Source organism: Canis lupus, chromosome 37, assembly GCF_011100685.1.
Source record: "Canis lupus familiaris isolate Mischka breed German Shepherd chromosome 37, alternate assembly UU_Cfam_GSD_1.0, whole genome shotgun sequence".
Lineage (NCBI taxonomy): Eukaryota > Metazoa > Chordata > Mammalia > Carnivora > Canidae > Canis > Canis lupus.
This window is the reverse complement of record NC_049258.1, coordinates 1,682,434-1,699,980: the sequence shown is the minus strand read 5'-3', so window position 1 is coordinate 1,699,980 and position 17,547 is coordinate 1,682,434. Positions and strand designations below refer to the sequence as shown.

The 17,547-nt window shown below is 47.9% G+C and overlaps 1 protein-coding gene across 6 annotated transcripts in view; it reads right to left on the bottom strand.

The window, feature by feature from the left end:
- The window catches only part of MYO1B (myosin IB), a 175,602-nt gene that overhangs the window by 114,293 nt on the left and 43,762 nt on the right, over positions 1-17,547 (bottom strand). For 5 of the 6 annotated variants that reach the window (XM_038585198.1, XM_038585197.1, XM_038585200.1 and 2 more), the window contains one exon: positions 10,396-10,511. The exons of the other annotated variant lie outside the window; for it this stretch is intronic. In XM_038585198.1, the coding sequence (XP_038441126.1) occupies positions 10,396-10,511 (116 nt within the window). The remainder of the gene's footprint in view (positions 1-10,395; positions 10,512-17,547) is intronic. 6 annotated transcript variants of the gene reach the window in all.

The following is a 17,547-nucleotide window of genomic DNA, read 5'->3' as shown; positions in this document are numbered from 1 at the left end:
GACTGGGTGTATAAAAGGAGAGCCAACATGACCTGATGGTGGGCTGAATGTGAAGCAGGAGAGAAAAGAAAGGGTGTGGCATGAGCAGCCAAGGAATGGTGCTGCCATAGGCTGAGACGGGAAAGAGGAGAGGGACTGGGGCCATCTGAAGTCTGGTTTGACACACACTGAAGTTCGAGCGCCTCTTGGACACCCAAAGAGACACCGAAGAGTTGAATGTGGCTGAACTGCTGGGAGGTCAGGGGAGAAGTCCTGCTAGAGACCTAATTCTGGGTGCATCAGCACATCAGGGGTATTTAAAGCCCACATGGGTTCATGCATCTAATGCCTACAGAAGAGAAAAGTAAAGGCCCAAGAGCAGGCTCTTGGACGTTCCAACATTCAGAGGTGGAGGAAAAGGTGCATGCAGAGGAGGCCAGACATGGAGCAGCCGGCGGGCTGGGGGAAAACAGGAAGGTATGGAGGCCAGAAAGCCAAATCTTAAGAACAGGTTTTGGGAAGGAATTGGTCATACTGTCAAATGTTACTGATAACTAAAGGAACAGAAGGGTTCAAAACTCACAGATTGGACAACATGGAGGTCACATGGGGAGTGACCTTGTAGTTGAGGGAGGAGATAGAAGTCCAACACGACAAGTGTAGGCAACTTTTTCAGAGTTTTGTGATCGAGGGAAACAAATGGTGTGATAGCTGGAAGACGTGGAATCTCAAGAAACATTACAGCATGTTTGTCAGCGGGAATGGAAAAGCCAGAAGGAAGAGCTGAGAATACAGTGGAGAGGGGAGATAACGGCAGGGTGATGTCCTCAAGGACGACAAGCAGGGCTGGAGAGCATCCAAGACCCACTTGGAGCGGGTGCCCGAGAGGGGGGCTGACAGTCGGGTCTTTATGACACTCAGTGTTTATTGAATTGAACTGGTGAACCACCCTTAAGATATTTCTTGGAAAAAGAAAGATATTTCTTGGAAAATTCCGGTTTCCAGGGCACCACACTGAAAACTCCAGCATTAACTTGGTTTCGGGAAGCGAACGCTCAAGAATAAAGTACACACAAGTCCACATCCACGGTATAAGAAGTATATTTGGTCTTTGTGTCTGATTCCTAGCACAGAGCTCCTGAAACCCTTGGAATTTCCTGAGCAATAGGAATGTTTCTTGTTATTCCTAACAAGTGCCTTTCACCCACACCTGAGTTTATGCTAATGAGGTGACTCAAAGTGGGACCCTCTGGGTAGCTTCAGGACCAGGCCGGTCACCAGAAGGACCAAAGGCATCATTAAAGGGTGAGAACACACAGTCTCACCTCTCCAGCTCCAGGAGGGGAAGGGGGAGCTTCAGGTTGGATTATAAAAGCTCTTGAGCAAGGAGACTCAGCTCAGGGAGCTGCTGGGGTGGGGACAGCAGGCTGGCTGCCCAGAGAGGGCGTGGAGACTGTACGCCCGTCCTTCCTCCATTTGGTTGCTTCTGAGTTGTAGCCTTTCTAATAAATCAACAGGCGAAAACAAAGTGTTCCCTGTGTTCTAGGAGTCGTTCTAGCAAATTACGGAACCTGAGCAAGACCGTGGAAGTCCTCACATGTGTAATCAGCTGGGTAGAAGCATGGGTAGCCTGGGCACTCCACTGGCGGCAGGCATCCGACGCCGGGCAGTCTTGAGGGGCTGAGCCTTGACCTGGGAAACCCTCACGAACTCTGGGTAGTGTCAGAGCGGAAGAGAACTGTTGGACCCCCCCGTTGGTGTCAGAAAATAACCAAACATATGGTGTCGGAGAAAACACACGACACCTGCTTGGAGGCCATGAGGGTTTAAAACAAACAAGAGAGAAGTGACACGGGAAATGATGGCAGGAGCGAGTGTCTCAATGTTGACCTTTTAGGCAATCAGGTTCAAGGACTAAAAAAACAAGACTCCAAAATAACTTGCACTTTCTTACTAATTACACATCTAAGGGCATCTGGGTGGCTCGGTCGGTTGAGCACCTGACTCATGAGGGTGATGATCTCAGGGTTGGTGGATGGAGCCCCAGGCCAGGCTCAGTGCTCAAGGCGGAGTCCACTTGAGATCCTCTCCCTCTCCTTTGGCCCCTCTTCTGTCCCCCCCACGTGCTCTCTAATAAATAAGTAAGCCTTAAAAAATAAATTAATAATAATAATAATGTACACATCTACCCAAGGACCCTGAATGTGGAAAACATGGGGGTGGGGAGCTGGCGCAGAGCAAAACCGGTCTATCTGCTTCCCAAATCTTAATCACCTAAGAGGAAGTTCAGATTAAAGCAACAGAGAGCCAACAAGTTAAGATGCCTGGACAACCGGACACCAACAAATAATCACCTTTAAAATAAAAGAGCTGCGTGGTGAACTCATACCTTAACGAAGAATTCAAATTTTGTCTAAACCTTTGAGAAGCACATTCATACAACAGAAAGTGCGAAGGGGCTGAGCTCAGGTAGAAAGAATCCAACGCTGGGAACGTGAGCCTCTGTACACATCCTCTTCCCTCAGTCCACACGGGCCACTCCGCACCCACGCTGGGAATTACGGAACATTAGGGGACATGAGAGTGGCAGGGAGGAAGCCCCACCACCCTCCAGAGCGCCCGACGCCATCTAAACCATCGTTTATTTTATTTACTTCTCTTGCTTACCGTCTCCCTCTCTTCTAGAACATAAGCCCAACAGGGCTGAGATTTTGTACCTGGAGAACTAGTACCTGGCACTCAAGAAACATGCTGAACGACAGAATTGACACTGCTTCTTCTGACGGGAAAATGATTTCCTGGGCCTAGAACCCGATTCCTTACGTCAGCGGCAAATTCATCATTCAAGACCGTCCCGTCTTCTAGCTCCTGAGGCAGGGCTGCTCGCCCTCCCCCGATCTGCCCACAGCGCCTTCCCCACCGGGGACCTGAGCTCGGACGCCTCTAGGAACGCGGACGCCTCTAGGAACGCAAGCAGTACTGCTGATTCATTGGGAACGCCACGCTACCCAGGGCAAATGATAACATGTGCTCTTTCTAGATCTCCTACCATTTTTTTTTAAAAAGTTTTTAGGATTTTTGTTTATTTTTAGACAGAGAGAGGAGGGGAGGTGGAGAGGGAGAGAGAGAATCTTAAGCAGGCTCCACGTTCAACGCAGAGCCCAATGTGGGGCCCGACCTCACGACCCTGAGATCATGACCTGAGCTGAAATCAAGAGTCAGATGCTCAACCGACTGAGCCACCCAGGCGCCCCACACAGGATCTCCCACGTTTTTCATGCAAGTTCTCTCCCTTTTGTAGTCATTTATTGGTCTGGCTCCCATAGCAGGCTGTGCACCCTTAAGGACACTTCCAGCTTTGCATCCACAGCACCTCACTCATATCTCGGATGCTTAATAATGCTGATTAAGTGAATGAGCAATCGCTTCCACGTAGGGACTTGGGATCCCTGAGACAGGCTGGAGCCGGTGGGGAAGCGCATCCTGGACCCCGCGGGCAGCCACAAGGCCCCTCCTGGGGACGATACAGCAGGGCCCGTTCCCTTTTGTACGGATTTCAGCCCCACAGCAGCCCCAGGACACATTCTTGCCTCTCCCGCCCTTGAAGTCCGGGACCCTACACGCTTTACTGAACTCTGTCTCCATTATCTCTGCTTTGCTGGCTGGCCCAGACTGGACCGGGACTGGTATTTGCTGACCCCTGCTTAGGCAAACTCCCACACAGCTCCCTCCGCCCTGGCTACCCTGGCCTACCGCCAAACAGGTCTCAGCAATAGACCAAGCTTATTTCAACAACCAAGGGGGTGCCCCTGGCCACCCGCCCTAAACACACCCTCTCTACACGGGGCTTCCCACGCGGGTTCCGACCGTCGTGCTTTGTTGGGGATGAAGCGTCAGACTGACTATTTGCAGGGCTGAGGCCTCAGCGCCACTCCTTTAGGATGACACGGATCTCTTCTAGAAGGCTGCAGAGCTTCCCAGGGCCTGTCAAAGACCCGTCACACCGCACGCCTGCAGGAAGAAACTTGCTCAGCTGAGAACCAAACTTTCCCCTTTAAGACGTGATCCTGGAGGCCACTACGTACGCGGGTAGGGACGTGCTCGGCATCACAAACAGGCTTTTCAAAACTGGCTTCTGAGCCCGAGATGTGCCGCGGGGGGGAAGCGGTACGTGAACTTCCATCGGGGATCTAGAAACGAGGAGTCAGAGAGCCTGCTCGGAGTCTCCAGAGACAGACCCCTTCCACTAATGAACGTGGGATCACGCCACAGAGGTTGTCGTGAGGAAAACATTATGGTGGCAGAGACCAAACTTCCGGCTTCAGTTCAAGACGGTTTGGAATGAATGAATGAATGAATGAATGAATGAATGAATGAATGAACGAACGAACGAACAAGCGGTCCGGGATTTGACAGGGAACTGGCTGCGCGTCTTCCAGCCACGGCGGCCCGAGATGGTAGGTGCGAGCAGGAGCTCGAGGGTCGGGGGGCCCGTTGGGCCCGGAGCTCGGGGGGCGCGGGGAGGGCCAGGCCAGCACCGTCCCCGCCGTCGCCCTCCGTCAAGAAGCTTTCTGGCCCTGGTTGCCCTGCATCAGACAACCACCCGCCTCGGACCCGGACCCGAGGGCGCCGCGCAGGGAAGGCAGGGGGCCGGCGGGAGGCCTCTGGGCCGCACCGTCACCACGTCAGAGGTCTACACGGACAGCCGGCTCGCGGGCCACGGCGCACCTGCTCCCGGCCCAGAGCCCGCGAGGAACAGGCGCCACGGAGCGCCGTCCACCTGGTCTTGCCCGACAGCCCGCCTCCCTTTGCTCTACCCCCTCCTGTGCACCCGAGGCAGAGGAGCGTCCGTCAGGGAGATGGGAATCGCGGCCGCTTCGCCCACCGCCCGCACGTCGGGGCCGCACGTCGGGGCCGCGCGGTGGACCCGCAGGACCTGCTCAGGGAGTGCGTCGCTCCTCTAAGGCAAGAAGGAGAAAGAACGCCGGGCGGGAAAGCCCGGCATCGGGTGCTGGGAGGGGGCCTTGGGCGGGACAGAGCCCGCTAGAGGCTCAGTTTCCCCAAAGCGAAACAAGAGAAATCATAGCGAAGTCTCAGCAACATGACGCCACGTCAGCCTTCCCGCTTTCTCCGTGAGAAAGCACTTGCACGCTCTGCGACGCCACCGACCTCTCGGGGGCTTCCGGGCCCGCTGTCCTATGAGCTTCTCGAAATAAACACAACTGCATGCGCAAAAGGGATCCCCTGGATCCCCTGGATCTCCTGGATCTCCCGTCCGGGCCTCTACCCTCAGCCCCGGACACCCACAGCCCTAGGACATTCCGAGATAGAGCCAGAAATGCCCTTTATGACGTTCGCCGGGTCCACCTTGGAGTCAGTTATTAAAAGGAGCCACCAAGACTGAAAGCGCCCAGGCTTCCGGCCTCGTCACCCCGCAGGCCTCTGCAGGGAGCGGGTCGTGACCTACGGAGCCTTCATCCCGTTAGAGAGCTTCACACAGGAACGCGACGACCCGCGGTTAGAGGAGTGACAGGATCACGCGGGGGCCGTGCCCCGGGGGCAGAGAACAGGACAAGTGACAGTGACGTGAGCGCCGGCCTCGGACAGCCCCGAGGAGCCTGGGCGGCCTCCGGGTCACGGTGGGGCCGGGCAGGAGTGGGGGGAGGAGACCTGAAGGGCCAGGCTGGGGGGAGGCTGGCGGGAGCCGGCGGGGGTGCGGGCCGGGGAGGGGAGGCCGCACCACGCAGAGCTCGCACACGCAGCCACAGGACTCGGGAGCTCAGGCCCACGGGCAGGAGCCCATGAGGGTTTCCGGAAGGGAAGCGGGCGCTGACTTTGGGAAGATCCACAGGACAGTAAGACGCCGTAAGACAGTAAGACCAGCGGTGCAAGGTCCAGGGGCCGCGACTCAACCAAGGGCTGTGGACCTGGGAGAACAAGGATGGGGGGCCCTGGCACGGGCTATGCTGGCGGGAGGGAAATCAAGCCGTTCACGGGGGTCCTCGCCTTTCCCGTCACTCCTGCCTCCCCACGCGGCTGGGGTACGAGGCACTTCTCCGGGAGCGCAGCTCCCGACGGCCTGACGCGGACCAAGTCCTCATGAGAGCCATCAGACAACTCGTAACGTGCAAACAGCCTTAAGCTCACACCGGAGGAGCACCTGCGGCCGGCGGGTAAGCGTCTGAGCGTCCGCCTCGGCTCGGTCGGGCCCCAGGTGCGCTCGAGCTCCGCATCGGGCTCCCCGCTCAGTGCAGAGCCGGCTTCTCCCCTCCTCCCTGCCTGTGCTCTGTCCCGTCTGTCTCTCACTCTCAGGTAAATAAATAAAATTTTACAAAAATCACATTCAAAAGACGCTCCTTACACAACCAGAAGAGCGAGGGGTGTCACCTAGGCTGCCCCACGGAGCCCTCCTTTCTCTGGGCCTGACACCCAACGCTACCGTGCTCAAGGGGCGGCTCCAAACACAAAGGGGGTAGGAGAACAGGTACAATATAAAATGGCCTTGGAAAGGAATATAGTTAAGAAACCACTGTTGATACTCATTTTACTCATTTATACACGTCCGCTAGTGCAACGTCACGTACGTACATGAAATGTAAATATTTTTCGATTATCTGAGAAAGAGAATTGAAAGATCATCTTTCAATCAAGAAAAAGACAAAGATGGATGATTTCTGGGCACCTTCAAAAATGCATGAGCTATAAGGGAAATAACCTGGATGGTTTGTTTTTTTTTTTTTTAAGATTTTATTTATTTGTTTGACAGAGAGAGGAGAGGGAGTGTGTGCACACGCAGGGACGTGACGGGGGCCGGGGCAGAGGGACAAGGAGAAGCGGACTCTCCGCTGAGCAGGGAGCCTGACTTGGGACTGGATCTCAGGACCCTGGGATCACGACCTAAGGCGAAGGCAGACACTTAACTGAAAGAGCCACCCAGGCACCCCCTGGATGTTTCTGCAGTCCACAGCAGGTCAAACTAAATTCCAAATGTAATCTGGGGTAAACTAAAATTTTCAAAGTATAGGTGGACTGGGCAGCTGTTTCAGTTTTTTACCCAAACTGGGACCAAATTCTTGAAATAGTTATGGCTAAAATACATCAAAAGCCCAAGGTCACCTTATCCTTTATGCTGCAAAATTCCCATTTGAGAATGTCAGACTAGGCTTTAGGAGGAGACCTAGCTAGCACCGACCCTATTTCAGACACTATCAAAGTTGGACGTTCACAAAGAATAATGAAGGGAAAATGCTTTAAAGGAAGTGGGGGGGCACCTGGGTGGCCCAGTCCATCAAGCACCCAACTCTGGTTTTCGGCTCAGGTGGGAGTCTGCTTGCGATTTTCTCTCCCTCTCCTTCAGCCCCTCCTGCCCATGCTCTCTCTCTCTCTCTCTCTTTCTCTGTCTCGAGGAAAGAAATAATCTCTAAAAAATAAAAATAATTAAAAAATAAAGGAAGTGGAAAATGTCCCACCACGGAGGAGAAACTGGTAAGAAAGAAAGAGCATGTGAGGAGGCTCAAAATGTGTCCCTTACTTCTTATTACGATAATTACACGCATTACTGTTAACAGCAGCTATTCTCCTTTCCCACAAGGCTGTGGTCCGCTGCGCACTGAGCACTTTACATACACCAGATAATTACATTATCTACGTATCTACTAGATTTTTACCTCTCACAAAAATCCTAGGAGTTAATAATTATTTTCCCACCGAACAGAGCAGATTGTTTAATTTCTGAGTCTAGGGTGTTTTTCAAGTCATTTGCTCAAGATTACACAGCTTGCAAGCAGAAGAGCTGGGACTCAAGCCCAGGTCCTGTTCACTATATTCTCAGCATTAAGGTATCACCCTGAGGTGCTAAGAATCTCGGGGTGAGCCGGCGGGCAGGTGAGGCCGACGGGAATCCCATAATCATCTCATAAAGCACCGTTAAACTGTAACTGTGGCAAGGGCAATGACCTGACCTTGGCCGGGAGGGGTGAGGGACGGTCCTTCCCTGAGGAGCTCCAATGCAACCTGAGAACCAAAGGAAGAAAAAAGAACCAAAGGAAGAACCGAAGTTGTTGGGGAGAAGGGAGGGAAAAGCATTCCGGGCGGAGGGCACGGAATGTGCAAACACGACCTGGTGGGAAGGCGGGCGATGAGGGCGTAAAGAGCAGAGACGGGAAGGCAGGTGTGATACAAATCTAGCAAATGCAGATTTATTAAGTAAACCTGGACCTTGGGCCGCCCACCCCACACACAGCGTTTTACAGACCACGCTAAAAGGTTTTTGTCACCTAACTCCATCTAATAAACATTCATTGAGTTTAAAATATATATATTTTTTAAAAAATTTAAAAAATAAAATAAATTAAAAAGATAAAAAATGTATATTTTTGTCTGTATTCTAAGCACACTGGAAATTCATTTTACAGCTGATCATAGCTGTTGTCCTTAGGAAGTAAGGGGCGTAAACCAGGGTGGTGATGCCATACAGACTCTTAGAAATCTTTCAGGGGTGGGGGTAAAAATAGGTATTACAGAGCATGGACTTTGGCGTTCTAGAATAGATCTGATATAGATTTAAACGTTCCCAAACGGGAGATTAAAGCTGCAAACGGGAGAATGACATGCAGTCTCTGGGACACACTGAGGCACAGCTAGGGCAGCCGCGGAGGGCCTGGGGTGTGTTTGAAAGTGCACAGTCAGAGGCCCCACCACGAAAAAGGCAGATGACGGTTTTCACAGCCGGGCTCCCCACCCAGGAGCTGCGTGGCTTTGGGAAAATTCTCCCATTTGTAACACGACCTACCTCACAGAATTATTTTGAGAATAAAATGAGTTATCACCCACGTAAAGCACTGAGAGCAGTACCTGCGCAGAGTAAGTACTCAATAAATACAAACCACTCTCATAGGAAGGCTACCTGCATAAAGGTCACCATTTGCTATCAGCAGTTAAGGAAAGGGAAATATTTATAAATATACAAACCAAGATAAGTTCTTGGTTCTCAAGTTCTCATACTCACGGATACAAAAGAATCAACTGGAAAACTTGTGAAAAATGTAGATTCCTGGCTTGGGAGAGGTAAGGCCTACAAAACTAGGTATTTCACAAGCTCCTGCAGGGTTCTAACATCCCTGATCCAAGCATATTACTTTGGGAAGCACAGTTTCAAGGCCTAGAATTTAAAATAAATACTCGGGGATCCCTGGGTGGCTCAGTGGTTTCACACCTGCCTCTGGCCCAGGGCGCAATCCTGGAGTCCCAGGATCGAGTCCCACGTCGGGCTCCCAGCATGGAGACTGCTTCTCCCTCTGCCTGTGTCTTTGCCTCTCTCTCTCTCTCTCTCTCTGTCTATCATAAATAAATAAATCTTTTTTAAAAACTTCCTTTAAAAAAAATAAAATAAATACTCAGTCATCAAATAAAGTATTTCAATGACAGGGGCTTAACTACGGGGATAACTTCATAAAACAAATTTCAACATTTTATTTTCCTCCAGGCAAAATGAAACAAGAGGACTTGCAACATCTACTGCTTCTAGAAGAAAACAGAATAATCGAGATCCACTTGACGGGCAAAATATATAGTATTTAAGCTTTTAACAACCACTTTCAGGAATTACTTAAATATTTAGTGCCAAACAGTCCAAAGGTGTCACTGTGTGCTATCTTATCAGGAGAAACATCCAAGACTGTGGTATATATATGCTTTAATTACTAGATTTTTTTTCCTATCAAAATTAATCGAGCCCATAGATCATCTTCAAACATACAGAGAAAGTTCTTTTCTGCTAGACCACACCTAAAACTACAGACTCTGCCACCTTAGCTCAGGGGCCTCCAACCTCGGCGCTACGTAATTATGGTAGGTTGTTATTTACAGGAATTCTTTACACTAACAAGAGACCTTCAGAAAAAATCAAGCAAGTGGCTAGTTTCAGGGAAGTTGAAACCATTGGCCTAATGCACATGTCTGGCAAACACTGTCAATGTCTGTGAAGACCATAAACTGAAGGTATTATTCATTCTTTCTTGCTCAAAAACCATTACGCAACCCAACACTTGGGATCTTTCTTAACCCAACCCACTGAAAATGCTGCTTGGGCTCTTTAAAAGAATAAACAATGTACATTCTTGTTTTATTTGCAAAAATAATTAGCAGCAGCTGCTACTTACAAGAAACTCGTAACAGAACATATTTTACATAGTGAACCCAAATATTTCGGAACTTACAGAGCCTGACGCCAAATGGAGTACCCTGCCTTTTGGAAATTTAAAAGAAGGCACAACAATTAACTTTCACATTCCTTCGTCTAATTTTAAAAAATGACGAAAACATTTTCCCGAGACTCAAAGGAAACAGCTGGACACATCTGTCAACTACACGTCTCTGCAGTGAAAGAGAAACTTACTGCTCTAATACCACACTTACATGTGAGGGCTCAGTTCATAAAAATTTCTATTCCTGTAATCTTCTACTTTCTCTGGTGAATAAATGGGCAACGACCGGTATGGGTTAACGGATATGACCACACTTCCAATGTACGTCTGCAAAAGAAAGAACAAAAAAAAAAGATCCTCATTATCACACAGGATGTATTTTAACAGCTTAAATCTCAGGGTCTCTCAGTTTCATCCTTTTAGAAACAAAACTGGTTCTCCGGCTTGACCATTCCTACTTTTCAGGGACACTTAAGAGCTCTGAAGACAGATGGTCAAAGAAGGTTTCTTCATTTTGCTGATAAATGGAAGGCACAGATGTATACATTGAAAATACCTTTCAAAATAAATCTCTAACTCCTAACTCTGGGAAACAAACTAGGGGGGGGTGGAAGGGGAGGTGGGCGGGGGGTGGGGGTGACTGGGTGACGGGCACTGAGGGGGGCACTTGATGGGATGAGCACTGGGTGCTATTCTATATGTTGGCAAATTGAACACCAATAAAAAATAAATTTATAAAAAAAAAAAAAACTCCAATACTCAGTTGTAGGACTTGGATATGTGACCTCTATATGGCATCAATCCATTTGTGTTAATTATGACAATGTGAATAAATTGTTAAGTTCCTTAAAATTCTTATCTTAAAAAAAATAAATAAATCTCTAGATTAACGTGTGATCCCGAGTAAGAGTCCTCCACAGTCCTGTCATGCTTGCCAAAATATTTGTCACCAACCACAGCTAATTTTGAGCAACAGCTATGCTGTCCCTTATTCCAGTTAAAACTAGTGTCTCCTCCTCTCCTCTTTATCCTCCACTGTAACTCAGGACTTCCCTCCTCCTGAACCACAGCCATACCTATCAACTAGGGCCTCACTTTCGGGCTGCCCTTGCACAAGCCCATCCACCGATCCTACTGGCTCAGACGGCATGCAGCCCGCTTTGGGGCCACGGTTACCCCTGGGCATTCAAACAACAGACTTCGATAGTCTAGCTCACACACTGCAACATCAGAATTTAAAGATACTTTTTATTTTATTTTTTTTTTAGATTTATTTATTTATTTATGATAGAGAGAGAGAGAGAGAGAGGCAGAGACACAGGCAGAGGGAGAAGCAGGCTCCATGCAGGGAGCCCTATGCGGGACTCAATCCCAGGACTCCAGGATCGCACCCCGGGGCCAAAGGCAGGTGCCAAACCGCTGAGCCACCCAGGGATCCCCTAAATGTACTTTTTAAACGAGAGTACATTTAATGTCAAATTTAAATTTAATGTGGAATTTAAATGTATTTTGGGGATCCCTGGGTGGCGCAGCGGTTTAGCGCCTGCCTTTGTCCCAGGGCGCGATCCTGGAGACCCGGGATCGAGTCCCACGTCGGTCTCCCGGTGCATGGAGCCTGCTTCTCCCCCTGCCTGTGTCTCTGCCTCTTTCTCTCCCTCTCTCTCTCTCTCTCTCTCTATCATAAATAAATAAAAATTTATTTAAAAAAATAAATGTATTTTGGAGGGAATCAATACTGTATTTTAGGAGTCCTCATCCCTCTCATACTACAAACTGCCCTATTATTAATCATCTCTTCCATTTTGATCTGGATTCCCGGCAGCAGGAGTAGTTTGGTTCAGTTCGTTCTGTACAGAGACCAGCACAAAGCCACGAGCAAGAGTCACGGAACTGGAACTCATTTTACCGGCTTCATTTTTCCTTTCAGTTTCAACATCATGGGCCTGGGGGCGGGTGGGGAGGTGGGGGATGAAGACACTAACAAAAATATGTAAGTAATAAAATTATTTTAAGAAAAAAGGTAAAAGAAAAAAAGGGGGAAAAAGTCAGCTCTAACTTCCCCCATCTTTCCAATGTCATGTAACAGAAGGTGGCATTTTCAGAGCAACCGATTTTTCTGGTATTGCCACCACTGGATTCAAGATTGTCAGCTCTTTGCATAAATTGAACAGAACAGAAAACAGAACAGTATGAATGTTCTGATTTCTTTCTGTCAAAGATCACAATTATTTGAATTATTAAAGACTTCTCCCCCAACCCAGAAAACTAAACACCTGTTGGTCATTTCTACACATACTTTTTTTATCCTCTCAAGCACAGACAAGACCACTGTGGTGAAAGAAAACTGTTCCCACGCAGTTTTCTACATTTATTTCTGACATTCTATCACTAAGAACGATTAATCTGGCCTGACAAGAGAGGACTCCCAAGTTTTCTAACTTTTCCCATTTTCAAGCAGGTTTCTTCACACTCCAACCTACCTAGCGAGTAGATGGGAGATGCTGGAGACTGGGTGAGTGTCTCAATCGCTTCTAACTAATATACTAGAATTATTGGGTGGCTCCGCGGTTTAGCGTCTCCTTCAGCCCAGGGCGTGACCCCAGGGGTCCCGGGATCAAGTCCCGCATCGGGCTCCCTGCATGGAGCCTGCTTCTCCCTCTGCCTGTGTCTCTGCCTCTCTTGCTCTCTGTGTCTCTCATGAATAAATAAATACAATCTTTAGAGAAAAAAAAAAGAATTATTAGCTACACTGGTAGATACGAAAATGTAATGACTGGTTATTCTTTTAATATCTGTTGATTAAAAGAGTGGCCTTCTTCCGTAGAAAAATACATGACTCTCCTTTTTTTTTTTTTTTTTTTTTTTAGGTAGTTCCTAGAACACAATGATTGAAACAGATATTTGCTGTTGGCAGACAAACCAATGATCAAGTTGTTCTTTAACACCAAACTTCACGGTGGCTAAATTCTTGATAAAAATCTGCCTCGGTAGCATTCTCAAATAGTGAACAACTCTGCTGCCTCAAACTCAAAATCAAAAGCCACACTACCGGATTACAAGTTTCTCTTTGTGACTTGTGACTTTCATCACACACGGAATTACGTGTGCTTCTTTTCCCCAGCTCTTTCCCTATCACCTCAAAAAGGCGTGGCCCATTAATGATGCCCCATAAATATCTGTTAACCGAATGACTGACATGTCCACGGCCCATCCATCACTAAGAAAGTGACTCTCATATCATTATCCTTCGGTTGAAATATAATAGCAAGTAAACTGTATATAGTGCCTAATATTTTGTTAGACCTATCTGCCACGTGTTGCCACTAAACAAATCTTTAAGCTCTATCCTTCCCCCTCAGGTTCCTACCGTGGGATACTATTTGCAAAGATGGCTAGGACAGTTCCTTCCACTCCTGTAGGCAGACCCCTTTGAAATGTGACTTTGCAAGAATATTTTATTCCTCCAACCCTTCAATTTGGCCTTGTCCATGTAATCTGATCGTCAAATGTCCAATGAGACATTATAAGATGCGACATAAGCAGAGGCTTGAAAAGTACCCGTGGAGGAGGAGCCCCTTTTTGATGGCTGTGGCTGGAAGCCATGACATGAATGAGGTCGCACCACGTGGACGGCCGCGATGTCCCGAGGGGCATGGCCTGACAACCGTCAGACGTACGAGCGAAGCCATTCTAAGCCATCCAGCCCCGGGCAGGCCACCAGATGCCTCAAGTCAGAGGCAGCATGAACCCAGATGGGACCAGCAGAAGGCACGGCAAGCCAGAGTCGGCATACATCGCTATCCCGAAGAACTGTGCACAAGTAAATGCTGGTTGTTTCAGGCCACTCACTTGGGGAGCTGGCAAGTCACCCAGCAACAATCACTGGCACAGCAACATAGCTCAGTGAGTCGGAAGAGGGGCCGAGCGCGCGCTTTACGAATCTAACAAGGAAACAGTAAAAGAAACTGTGCTCTCTCTCCATGTTTCTTTATGCTCATGTTTCGGATACGAATCCTCTGGTCTCGAATTCCTAACTAGGTTTGCCCTCTACCATGACACCTGACCGTTCTGAGTTTCTTCCCTGAACAGTCGATGTGCACTAATAGTCAAAGATTTAAATATTTCCACATTGTGTCAACCGAGTAACTCAAAGCTTCAGTCATAGTCCTCCTCGCTCAGGCTCGAGAGAATTCCCGCAGCCGCTGACTGGCTGGGTGGAGTTTACAGTTCTACTGGGTAGGCCACTACCCATTCCACGTTCAGGTAACTGCAGCACCAGATTACACCTCCTTCCGCGGGATCCAGGACGATACTGACCAGACAGTCCATGTTTACATCAACAAACGTTTGCACTTACACATGATATACATCATCATCATCATTATTATTTTCTTCACAAGCAACCGTGTATTATTATAGTTGGGTATCTTCTTATCGCGCCATGCTATCAACGAACCCACGAAGTAGCCACTGCCATTAAGGGGTTGGAGATAAGACACAGAGTTGCTTAAAGTCCGGAATGTACATGAAAGGGCTGTGTGTCCTTTTTATTCTGAATATGCCCAGTTGAAAAAAAAAATAATAAAAAATTTTAAAAAAAGCTTATAAAAATTTTACAAAAGGGAACAACAAACAGGATTCATCCCTTGCCGCCCACCCCCCTAACCCCCCACCAAAGAGTTCCACTCACTCACTTGACTGGAAATAAGAAGTAGATGTGTCCTGTGTCGAGCACTCTGGAGCTCAGACGGCGCCAGGACCAGCAGCGCCCACAGAGAGGCCTCCAGAGGCTTAGTTCATCTCCCAGCAGGCCACTTAGGTGACGGGGCTCACAATCCAACCTTGTTGCTGTACCCCAAAGAACTCAGAGGAACGCCTACTAGAATCCAGAGGATGTTTTTCCCATTAAGCTAATTACACTGAAAGGGACTCCTTCCACATGATGGCCAAGACTCTCTACCAATGAGGTTCTATCTACCTTCTCCAACAGGGACAGGCTTGGCTCTCATTACCCTCATAGGTCTGTATGTATTTGCTCGATGATGTACTTAATGTACTCGGTGTAACCAGCCTCCTAACCACCTTGGCCACTTCCTGGCTCACCACCTCCATGCTCCCACCCCTGGGCACCCCCAAGTACTCAGGCGATGACACGGAAAAGCCCCCTTTAGTCCCACTGCCCTGTGGGACCAGGAGAGGAAAAGGATGTGGAGGGGTGAGGAGGGGAAGGTATGGGGAGAGGGAAGTGGAGCAAGGGGGAGGGAACAGGGTGGAAAAAAAGAGAAAGAGGACAAGCTCTACCTTTTTGCAAATGGCACATTTGATTAGCAACTTTATCTTTCACTTCTCAAGGGCAGACATTAAATCAAGAATGTACAAACATTCCTAAGTCAAAACAATCTCCGTCTTCATATTTCAGATATCTGTAGCATTCCAGAGCAGATGCCTTGTGAATAACCAAGTAATACTTGAGTGTTCCTATTGTGATCACAGTGAAGACTGAAGTCTTTCCTGGAGGAGGTGCCTCCAGCAGTTCAGAAACGAGAAGAAAAGCCCCTGATACATACCACCCAAAGACCAGGCGTTCGCATCTTTTAAAGTCTCCCCAGTTGTGGCTCAGTCCCCTTCAGCTCAGGTCATGATCCTGGGGTCCTGGGATGGAGCCCTGGGTCGGGCTCCCTGCTCAGGGGGGACGTCTGCTTCTCTCTCTGGCCCGTGCCCCCCACCCGGCCCCAGCTTGGGCTTTCTCTTGCTATCTCTCTCTTTCAAATAGATAAATAAAATCTTAAAAAAAAAAAAAAAAAAACTGTTTTTTTTTAAGTCTCCGCAGATAAAGTCACATGTAACCAGAGGTGAAAACCACCACTTGTGGTCTTCACCTTCAAGACCCACAAAACCGTGTTTCATTCTCAATGGCAATAACCATAACGGTGTCACTGTTGACCTGTCTTCTGACTCACCTCTTTAAATATGCCTCTGTAATTAATTCTGTAAACATTTCAAAAAGGAGAGAAAATCCTCCTAGGATTTTGCTTACTTTCACTTTAGCCACATCTCTAATAAACTTGGCACATGGTATCTCATCTCAGCACATACAGAGAAACAGCAGCGACGTGTCTGAATTGGGGCCCTCCTGCAGCCGTGTATTTCAAATGTTTGACTCATTGTAAGAAATTTTCATCACAATGAAGTACGTGTGTATATTTACATACACATACACACATATATATGAAAACAAGACTTTCACAAAACCCTAAATACTCTTACCATGTGTGATAGACTGATGGGATTTGTTCAATTCTATTCGTTACAAACTTTTTTAAAACTGCTGGTCCTAACCCATCAAATGGCTTCCATCACCCATTAATTAGTAAGTTGAAACTTGTAGTTTAAAAAATACTGCTACAGAGCACTTCCTAACCTTTTTTGTTGTTGTTGTAGATCCCAGTGAAAGCTATAAAACTTCTCCCTAGAAAAAAAACACGTATAATAAGCACGTAAAAGTTCACATACAGTTGATACACCAGGTTAAGAAGTCCTCCTACCCTAAAGGAAGAAAGGATGGCCACAAATGTTAAAAGGAAAAGAGAGGGAAAGAGAAGCAAAGAAAGAAAGAAAAGGAGTAGGAAAAATATCAAAATAATTTGATCAAAATATCAAAATATCAAAATAATTTTGAAAGCCTAAAAATGAAGAGCTGGTTAGGCCCAGCCCAACTGGCGCCGGGTGCTTTTTCACGTCGCACCGTGTTAGGACACAGCAGGACGACGGATCGAAGGCTGAAACGAGGGCAGTATCTTGGTTTTGACAACAAGGCTTTACACAATACGTTTAGGAAAGACGTCTAACCAAAGTAACTTTTCCCAAGTTACATAACGAAGCACAGTGTGGATGTTTTTCGAGTCTCAATTATGTGGAACTGTACACACGTTCCTCCTCGATGCTGCATGAACGGAGCATTGCGAACACACACAGGAAAGTCAGGACAGTTTTACATCTTTCATATCAGTGTTCTTCCCGGGGCAACATTAAGATCCTGAGAAGCCCTAAATTCTAAGAGTTTACATTTCAATTCGCCATATGAAACTGAAAATAAAATTGTACCTAAACCATAACATGCACATATGGAAATCCTACAATGACTCGTTCTCACCATCAGGGCGACTCTGATGATTCTTTTCAGTATGAAATTTCTTCCAAAATATGCTTTTAAAGTCTCTGCTTTGCTGGGGCTCTAACGAGGCACCCCATCTGCCTACCTACCAGCTTCCTTATTTTCTTCAGAACGAATTTCAGTTATTTACCATCTCCACAGTTCCTTGAAAACTCATCCCCAAACCTATTAAATTGCTGGCACAGGGGC